The sequence below is a fragment of the Cetorhinus maximus genome, unplaced genomic scaffold, assembly GCF_964194155.1.
Source record: "Cetorhinus maximus unplaced genomic scaffold, sCetMax3.hap1.1 HAP1_SCAFFOLD_3741, whole genome shotgun sequence".
NCBI lineage: Eukaryota > Metazoa > Chordata > Chondrichthyes > Lamniformes > Cetorhinidae > Cetorhinus > Cetorhinus maximus.
In genome coordinates, this window is record NW_027599647.1 from 1 (window position 1) to 10000 (window position 10000).

Genomic DNA, 10000 nt, shown 5'->3' on the forward strand with positions numbered 1-10000 from the left:
TCTATCCCTCTCTCTCTCCATCTCTCCCTCTCTATCTCTCTCTCTCTATCTCTCCCTCTCTATCCCTCTCTCTCTCTATCTCTCCCTCTCTATCCCTCTCTCCCTCTCTCCTCCATGTCCATTGACTGTCTGTGTTCTGCCCGATAGGAGATGGGGTTGAAGATTCTGACGGACACGGACTACATCTCCATCTCTCCCTCTCCATCCCCCTCTCTCCTCCATCTCTCCCTCTCTATCCCTCTCTCCCTCTCTCCTCCATCTCTCCCTCTCTATCCCTCTCTCCTCCATGTCCATTGACTGTCTGTGTTCTGCCCGACAGGAGATGGGGTTGAAGATTCTGACGGACACGGACTACAGGAAACCCATCGAGTGTGAGATTCGTGAACATATCAGTGAGTAGCTCAGGGTGGGGATCGGGTCAGACTGGGGGCCATTAGAGACCATATCCCCTCCCAAACTGAGGGACCCTCATCCCCTCCCCCCCCCAAACTGAGGGACCCCTCACCCCCTCCCCTCAAACTGAGGGACCCTCACCCCCCTCCACCCAAACTGAGGGACTCTCACCCCCCCTAAACTGAGGGTCTCTTCACCCCCACCCCCTCAAACTGAGGGACCCCTCACCCCCTACCCCCCCAAACTGAGGGACCCCTCACCCTCTCCCCTCAAACTGAGGGACCCCTCACCCCCCTCCCCTCAAACTGAGGGACCTTCACCCCCTCCATCCCCAAACTGAGGGACCCTCACCCCCCTCCACCCAAACTGAGGGACCCTCACCCCCTCCCCTCAAACTGAGGGACCCTCATCCCCTCCCCTCAAACTGAGGGACCCTCACCCCCTCCCCTCAAATCCCTCCCCTCAAACTGAGGGACCCTCATCCCCTCCCCTCAAACTGAGGGACCCTCAAACACCTCCCCTCAAATTGAGGGACCCTCATCCCCTCCATCCCCAAACTGAGGGACCCTCATCCCCTCCATCCCCAAACTGAGGGACCCTCACCCCCTCTACCCCAAACTGAGGGACCCTCACCCCCTCCACCCCAAACTGAGGGACCCTCACCCCCCTCCACCCCAAACTGAGGGACCCTCACCCCCTCTACCCCAAACTGAGGGACCCTCACCCCCTCTACCCCAAACTGAGGGACCCTCACCCCCTCCATCCCCAAACTGAGGGACTCCTCACCCCCTCCCCCCCTAAACTGAGGGCCTCCTCACCCCCCTCACCCAGTCGCTAACCTCTCTCTCTCTCTCTCTCCGCCTGTCTCTCCCTGCCCCCCTCAGTGATGTCGAGCCGCGTCTTCGGCCTATCCCCTCCCGTTGCAGATTTCCTGATCGGAATGTCGCACCCAGGGCTTTCCCCCTCCATCGCTGTCCGCAAATACTTCCCGGAGACATGGATCTGGCAGCTGGTCCCGGTCGGGTGAGTCCAGCGGCGGAGAGGGCCGGTTTGCTGGGGCCGCGCCGCCTACTGCAGCCGATCAGCGCCGAGCGGCGACAGCGCTGAGGAACCGAGAGGTTCCTCCGGTGCCCCCCTCCCACAGACTCAGGCGAGAGGGGCTGGACGTCCGGGAGCGTATCCGGGTAGAATAGCCCCTGGGAGGGTGGGGCGGGGGAGACAGTGAGAGAGAGAGAGAGAAGGGGGCATGTGGAGAGGTTTAGGGAGGGAATTCCCGAGCTCAGGTCCCCCACCCCCAGGCAACTGAAGGCCTGGCCGCCAATGTTGGAGCGATGGGAATGGAGGGATGGTCAAGAGGCCGGGAATAGAGGAGTGCAGAGATCTCGGAGGGTGGGAGGAGGTTACAGAGATAGGGAGGGGTGTAGGGGCTGGAGGAGTTTACAGAGATAGGGAGGGGTGTAGGGGCTGGAGGAGGTTACAGAGATAGGGAGGGGTGTAGGGGATGGAGGAGGTTACAGAGATAGGGAGGGGTGTAGGGGCTGGAGGAGGTTACAGAGATAGGGAGGGGTGTAGGGGCTGAAGGAGGTTACAGAGATAGGGAGGGGTGTAGGGGACTGGAGGAGGTTACAGAGATAGGGAGGGGGGTAGGGGGCTGGAGGAGGTTACAGAGATAGGGAGGGGTGTAGGGGCTAGAGGAGGTTACAGAGATAGGGAGGAGTGTAGGGGCTGGAGAAGGTTACAGAGATAGGGAGGGGTGTAGGGGCTGGAGGAGGTTACAGAGATAGGGAGGGGTGTAGGGGCTGGAGGAGGTTACAGAGATAGGGAGGGGTGTAGGGGTTGGAGGAGGTTGCAGAGATAGGGAGGGGTGTAGGGGCTGGAGGAGGTTACAGTGATAGGGAGGGGTGTAGGGATGGAGGAGGTTACAGAGATAGGGAGGGGTGTAGGGGCTGGAGGAGGTTACAGAGATAGGGAGGGGTGTAGGGGCTGGAGGAGGTTACAGAGATAGGGAGGGGTGTAGGGGCTGGAGGAGGTTACAGAGATAGGGAGGGTTGCAGGGGCTGGAGGAGGTTACAGAGATAGGGAGGGTTGCAAAGGCTGGAGGAGGTTACAGAGCTAGGGAGGGGTCTAGGGGCTGTTGGAGGTTAAGAGATAGGGAGGAGGGCTGGAGCAGGTTACAGAGATAGGGAGGGTTGTAGGGACTGGAGGATGTTACAGAGATAGGGAGGGGTGTAGGGGCTGGAGGAGGTTAAAGAGATAGGGAGGGGTGTAGGGGACTGGAGGAGGTTACAGAGATAGGGAGAGTTGTGGGGGCTGGAGGAGGTTACAGAGATAGGGAGGGGTGTAGGGGCTGGAGGAGGTTACAGAGATAGGGAGGGGTGTAGGGGCTGGAGGAGGTTACAGAGCTAGGGAGGGGTGTAGGGGCTGGAGGAGGTTACAGAGATAGGGAGGGGTGTAGGTGCTGGAGGAGGTTACAGAGATAGGGAGGGTTGTAGGGCTGGAGGAGGTTACAGAGACAGGGAGGGTTGTAGGGGCGGGAGGAGGTTACAGAGATAGGGAGGGTTGTAGGGGTTGGAGGAGGTTACAGAGATAGGGAGGAGTGTAGGGGCTGGAGGAGGTTACAGAGATAGGGAGGGGTGTAGGGGCTGGAGGAGGTTACAGAGATGGGGAGGGTTGTAGGGCTGGAGGGGATACAGAGATAGGGAGGGGTGTAGGGGCTGGAGGAGGTTACAGAGATAGGGAGGGATGTAGGGGCTGGAGGAGGTTACAGAGATAGGGAGGGGTGTAGGGGCTGGAGGAGGTTACAAAGATAGGGAGGGTTTTATTGGGCTGGTGGGGGTTGCAGAGATAGGGAGGGGTGTAGGGGCTGGAGGAGGTTACAGAGATAGGGAGGGGTGTAGGGGCTGGAGGAGGTTACAGAGATAGGGAGAGTTGTGGGGGCTGGATGAGGTTACAGAGATAGGGAGGGTTGTAGGGGCTGGAGGAGGTTACAGAGATAGGGAGGGGTGTAGGAGCTGGAGGAGGTTACAGAGATAGGGAGGGTTGTAGGGGCTGGAGGAGGTTACAGAGATAGGGAGGGGTGTAGGGGCTGGAGGAGGTTACAGAGATAGGGAGGGTTGTAGGGCTGGAGGAGGTTACAGAGATAGGGAGGGTTGTAGGGGCTGGAGGAGGTTACAGAGATAGGGAGGGTTGTAGGGGCTGGAGGAGGTTACAGAGATAAGGAAGAGTGTAGGGGCTGGAGGAGGTTACAGAGATAGGGAGGGGTGTAGGGGCTGGAGGAGGTTACAGAGATGGGGAGGGTTGTAGGGCTGGAGGGGATACAGAGATAGGGAGGGGTGTAGGGGCTGGAGGAGGTTACAGAGATAGGGAGGGTTGCAGGGGCTGGAGGAGGTTACAGAGATAGGGAGGGTTGCAAAGGCTGGAGGAGGTTACAGAGCTAGGGAGGGGTCTAGGGGCTGTTGGAGGTTAAGAGATAGGGAGGAGGGCTGGAGCAGGTTACAGAGATAGGGAGGGTTGTAGGGACTGGAGGATGTTACAGAGATAGGGAGGGGTGTAGGGGCTGGAGGAGGTTAAAGAGATAGGGAGGGGTGTAGGGGACTGGAGGAGGTTACAGAGATAGGGAGAGTTGTGGGGGCTGGAGGAGGTTACAGAGATAGGGAGGGGTGTAGGGGCTGGAGGAGGTTACAGAGATAGGGAGGGGTGTAGGGGCTGGAGGAGGTTACAGAGCTAGGGAGGGGTGTAGGGGCTGGAGGAGGTTACAGAGATAGGGAGGGGTGTAGGTGCTGGAGGAGGTTACAGAGATAGGGAGGGTTGTAGGGCTGGAGGAGGTTACAGAGACAGGGAGGGTTGTAGGGGCGGGAGGAGGTTACAGAGATAGGGAGGGTTGTAGGGGTTGGAGGAGGTTACAGAGATAGGGAGGAGTGTAGGGGCTGGAGGAGGTTACAGAGATAGGGAGGGGTGTAGGGGCTGGAGGAGGTTACAGAGATGGGGAGGGTTGTAGGGCTGGAGGGGATACAGAGATAGGGAGGGGTGTAGGGGCTGGAGGAGGTTACAGAGATAGGGAGGGATGTAGGGGCTGGAGGAGGTTACAGAGATAGGGAGGGGTGTAGGGGCTGGAGGAGGTTACAAAGATAGGGAGGGTTTTATTGGGCTGGTGGGGGTTGCAGAGATAGGGAGGGGTGTAGGGGCTGGAGGAGGTTACAGAGATAGGGAGGGGTGTAGGGGCTGGAGGAGGTTACAGAGATAGGGAGAGTTGTGGGGGCTGGATGAGGTTACAGAGATAGGGAGGGTTGTAGGGGCTGGAGGAGGTTACAGAGATAGGGAGGGGTGTAGGAGCTGGAGGAGGTTACAGAGATAGGGAGGGTTGTAGGGGCTGGAGGAGGTTACAGAGATAGGGAGGGGTGTAGGGGCTGGAGGAGGTTACAGAGATAGGGAGGGTTGTAGGGCTGGAGGAGGTTACAGAGATAGGGAGGGTTGTAGGGGCTGGAGGAGGTTACAGAGATAGGGAGGGTTGTAGGGGCTGGAGGAGGTTACAGAGATAAGGAAGAGTGTAGGGGCTGGAGGAGGTTACAGAGATAGGGAGGGGTGTAGGGGCTGGAGGAGGTTACAGAGATGGGGAGGGTTGTAGGGCTGGAGGGGATACAGAGATAGGGAGGGGTGTAGGGGCTGGAGGTGGTTACAGAGATAGGGAGGGGTGCAGGGGCTGGAGGAGTTTGCAGAGATAGGGAGGGATGTAGGAGCTGGAGGAGGTTACAGAGATAGGGAGGGTTGTAAGGGCTGGAGGAGGTTACAGAGATAGGGAGGGGTGTCGGGGATGGAGGAGGTTACAGAGATAGGGAGGGTTGTAAGGGCTGGAGGAGTTTGCAGAGATAGGGAGGGGTGTAGGGGCTGGAGGAGGTTACAGAGATAGGGAGGGTTGTAGGGGCTGGAGGAGGTTACAGAGATAGGGAGTGTTGTAGGGGCTGGAGGAGGTTACAGAGATAGGGAGGGGTGTAGAGTCTGGAGGAGGTTACAGAGATAGGGAGGGTTGTTGGGTCTGGAGGAGGTTACAGAGAGAGGGAGGGGTGTTGGGACTGGAGGAGGTTACAGAGATAGGGAGGGGTGTAGGGGCTGGAGGAGGTTACAGAGTTAGGGAGGGTTGTTGGGTCTGGAGGAGGTTACAGAGATAGGGAGGGGTGTAGGGGCTGGAGGAGGTTACAGAGATAGGGAGGGGTGTAGGGGCTGGAGGTGGTTACAGAGATAGGGAGGGGTGTAGGGCTGGAGGGGATACAGAGATAGGGAGGGGTGTAGGGGCTGGAGGAGGTTACAGAGATAGGGAGGGATGTAGGGGCTGGAGGAGGTTACAGAGATAGGGAGGGGTGTAGGGGCTGGAGGAGGTTACAAAGATAGGGAGGGTTTTATTGGGCTGGTGGGGGTTGCAGAGATAGGGAGGGGTGTAGGGGCTGGAGGAGGTTACAGAGATAGGGAGGGTTGTAGGGGCTGGAGGAGGTTACAGAGATAGGGAGGGTTGTAGGGGCTGGAGGAGGTTACAGAGATAGGGAGCGGTGTAGGGGCTGGAGGAGGTTACGGAGATTGGGAGGGGTGTAGGGGCTGGAGGAGGTTACAGAGATAGGGAGGGGTGTAGGGGCTGGAGGAGGTTACAGAGATAGGGAGGGTTGTAGGGGCTGGAGGAGGTTACAGAGATAGGGAGGGGTGTAGGGGCTGGAGGAGGTTACAGAGATAGGGAGGGTTGTAGGGCTGGAGGAGGTTACAGAGATAGGGAGGGTTGTAGGGGCTGGAGGAGGTTACAGAGATAGGGAGCGTTGTAGGGGCTGGAGGAGGTTACGGAGATAGGGAGGAGTGTAGGGGCTGGAGGAGGTTACAGAGATAGGGAGGGGTGTAGGGGCTGGAGGAGGTTACAGAGATGGGGAGGGTTGTAGGGCTGGAGGGGATACAGAGATAGGGAGGGGTATTGGGGCTGGAGGAGGTTACCGAGATAGGGAGGGGTGTAGGGGCTAGAGGAGGTTACAGAGGGAGACCCACACTGTGGGAGCGTCAGTGCTGAGGGAGTGCCGCACTGTCGGAGGGTCAGTGCTGAGGGAGAGCCGCACTGTCGGAGGGTCAGTGCTGAGGGAGAGCCGCACTGTCGGAGGGTCAGTGCGGAGGGAGTGCCGCACTGTCGGAGGGTCAGTACTGAGGGAGCGCCGCACTGTCGGAGGGTCAATGCTGAGGGAGAGCCGCACTGTCGGAGGGTCAGTGCTGAGGGAGTGCCGCACTGTCGGAGGGTCAGTACTGAGGGAGCGCCGCACTGTCGGAGGGTCAGTGCTGAGGGAGTGCCGCACTGTCGGAGGGTCAGTGCTGAGGGAGTGCCGCACTGTCGGAGGGTCAGTGCTGAGGGAGTGCCGCACTGTCGGAGGGTCAGTGCTGAGGGAGTGCCGCACTGTCGGAGGGTCAGTGCTGAGGGAGTGCCGCACTGTCGGAGGGTCAGTGCTGAGGGAGTGCCGCACTGTCGGAGGGTCAGTGCTGAGGGAGAGCCGCACTGTCGGAGGGTCAGTACTGAGGGAGTGCCGCACTGTCGGAGGGTCAGTGCTGAGGGAGTGCTGTTTTCCCCTGCTCTCTAACTCTCTCCGCCCTCTCTCAGATCCTCTGGAAACGCCTCTCTCCCTCTCACCGTTCCCGACTCGATCACCGAGTGGAAGGGGAGCGTGTTCTGTACTGGACCTGCTGGGTTTGGAATATCGGAGACAGCCTCCCTCAACGCCTTTAAACCCTTCTTCGTGGACCTGGCGCTGCCCTACTCTGTCGTCAGGACCGAGGGATTCACTCTCAAGGCCAAGGTCTTCAACTTCCTGAAGAGTTGCATCATGGTGAGTGAGCGCGCTTTGCTTACCGACTGTGGGAGGAGGCGTCGGAAGCCCTCCTGCTCCGTGAGTGCGTGACTGTCAGAGTTAGTGTGCAAGCGCATGTGTGTGTGTGAGAGGGAGAGAGTGTATGTGCGTGTGAGTGTGGGGTTTTTATGTGTCTCTGTGAGAGTGTGTGTGTGAGTGTGTGAGCGAGAAAGAGGGAGAGTGTGTCTGTGCCTTTTCCTGTCTGTGTGTGTTGGTGTCTGTCTGCCTATCTGTGTGTGTGTTTGTGTGCCTCTGTGTGAGAGCGAGAGTGTGTGTGTGAGAGACAAAGTGTGTCTGTGTGTGCCTTTTTGTGTTAGTGTGTGAGTGTGTTTGTGTGTGTGTGTGTATTTATGTGTGTGCGTCAGTGTGAGTGTGTTTGTGTGTGTGTATTTGTGTGTGTGTGTGCGTTAGTGTGTGTGTTTGTGTGTGTGTATTTGTGTGTGTGTGCGTTAGTGTGTGTGTGTGTGTGTATTTGTGTATGTGTGTGTGTATTTGTGTGTGTTAGTGTGAGTGTGTTTGTGTGTGTATTTTTGTGTGTGTGTGTATTTGTGTTTGTGTGCGTTAGTGTGTGTGTGTGTGTGTATTTGTGTGTGTCTGTGTGTGTGTGTGTGTATATGTGTGTGAGTGTGTTTGTGTGTTAGTGTGTTAGTGTGTTTGTATGTGAGTGTGTTTGTGTGTGTGTATTTGTGTGTGTGTGTATTTGTGTGTGAGTGTGTGTGTTAGTGTGTTAGTGTGTTTGTATGTGAGTGTGTTTGTGTGTGTGTATTTGTGTGTGTGAGTGTATTTGTGTGTGAGTGTGTGTGTGTTAGTGTGTTAGTATGTTTGTGTGTTAGTGTGTTTGTATGTGAGTGTGTTTGTGTGTGTGGCCTTTTTGTGTTTATGTGTGTGTGTGCATGTGAGTTTGTGTGTGTAGGTGTGTGTGACCTTAACGTGTTCACGTGAGTGTGTTTGTGTGTGTGTGTATGTGAGAGTGTTTCTGTGAGTGTGTTTGTGTGTGAGTGTGTGCGCGTGTGTGTGGGTGTGAGCAAGAGTGTGCCTGTCCGTGTGTGTGTGTCTGTGTATGTGTTTTTAACCCCCAGGATGTTGATAGTTGGGGATTCAGTGATGGTAATGCCATTGAATGTCAAGGGGGCGATGGTTAGATTCTCTCTTGTTGGGAGATGGTCATTGCCTGACACTTGTGTGGGCGTGAATGTTACTCGCCACTTGTCAGCCCCAAGCCTGGATATTGTCCAGGTCTAGCTGCATTTGGACATGGGGCTGCTTCAGTATCTGAGGAGCCGCGAATGGTGCTGAACATTGTGCAACCATCAGCGAACATCCCCACTTCTGACCTTACGATGGAGGGAAGGTCATTGAGGAAGATGGTTGGGCCGAGGACACTAACCCTGAGGAACTCCTGCAGTGATGTCCTGGAGCTGAGATGACTGACCTCCAACAATCACAACCATCTTCCTTCGCGCTGGGTAGGACTCCAACCAGCGGAGAGTTTTCCCCCTGATTCCCATTGACTCCAGTTTTTGCCGGGGCTCCTTGATGCCACACTCGGTCGAATGCCGCCTCGATGTCAAGGGCAGTCACTCTCACCTCACCTCAGGAGTTCAGCTCTTCTGTCCATGTTTGAACCAAGGCTGGAATGAGGTCAGGAGCTGAGTGGCCCTGGCGGAAGCCAAACTGGGCATCGGTGAGCAGGTTATTGCTAAGCAAGTGCCTCTCGATAGCTCTGTCGATGACCCCCTTCCATCGCTTTACTGATGGAGGAGAGGAGACTGATCGGGGAGGGGGGTAATTGGCCGGGTTGGGTTTGTCCTGTTCTCTGTAGACAGGGACTGAGGGTTGCGCAGGAGCTGGGAGCGATCGGCCCGTGTTTTGGTTCCTCTGGGAACTTAACCCCATCCTGTTCCCTTCTGTCTCTCAGGTGCAGGTCAAACTCCTCGAGGCCCAAGGATTTAGCGTGGACTCCGACACTAGGCTTGAGCAGGAGACCTGCGTCTGCTCCACGGACAGTGTGACAATCAGCTGGAAACTAGAGGCGACAGGACTGGGTCAGTCATTAACCCAACACCCAGGCTCCAAACCCGGCCTACGCTGCGATGAACCAGCCCGGGTTCCTGCACCCGATCCCTGTCCACTCACCCCTGGGTTAGGGAGGCGGGTGGGGGTGAATCAGCCCGGGTTCCTGCTCCCCGATTCCTGTCCAATTGTCTCTCTCTCTCTCCCTCTCTCTCCATGATCCAGGTGACCAGAACCTAACCGTGCGAGCAGAATCCATCCCCTCGGACACTCCCTGTGGGAATGATGTGGTTACCGTGCCGGATAAAGGAGCCATCGACATCATTCGCAAACCCCTCCTGATCAAGGTCAGTTTCTGATCTCACTACAGGGGAACAGGGTCACGACGAGGCCACTCAGCCCCTCCAGCCCTGCTGACCCATTCGACACGCTCACGGTCTCTCTTTGTTAACTTGTTTCTATTTTAAATATTCACAGAAACTTTTACCATCTGGTGTTTAAGTTCGGTACGATCTTTCTAGTTAACCACAAATGGTGTGTCCATCCTCTTATCGTAGGAGTGTGTCTACTCTGTCCATTCTGAAATACCCCCTTAAATATTAAGCCACTGCCTCTCTCTGTTGACCGATCCCTTAACCTAATTTGCCAGTTCACCTCCCACCAGCTTGGCTTTCACTCCCTCATAACTTGCCCTCATTTCAGTTTAGGGACTTCGTCTCAGACCCACTCCT

At 56.8% G+C, this 10000-nt stretch overlaps 1 protein-coding gene across 1 annotated transcript in view; it reads left to right on the plus strand.

Annotated features, from left to right (window-relative positions):
- Nucleotides 1-307: 307 nt before the first annotated feature.
- Nucleotides 308-10000, plus strand: part of LOC144678175 (alpha-2-macroglobulin-like protein 1) — a gene marked incomplete at its 3' end in the record, with an annotated part of 19584 nt that continues 9891 nt past the window's right edge. Inside the window, exons 1-5 of the mRNA XM_078538055.1 lie at nucleotides 308-392; nucleotides 1278-1416; nucleotides 7010-7235; nucleotides 9175-9301; nucleotides 9495-9616. Of these exons, the coding sequence (XP_078394181.1) occupies nucleotides 323-392; nucleotides 1278-1416; nucleotides 7010-7235; nucleotides 9175-9301; nucleotides 9495-9616 (684 nt within the window). The remainder of the gene's footprint in view (nucleotides 393-1277; nucleotides 1417-7009; nucleotides 7236-9174; nucleotides 9302-9494; nucleotides 9617-10000) is intronic.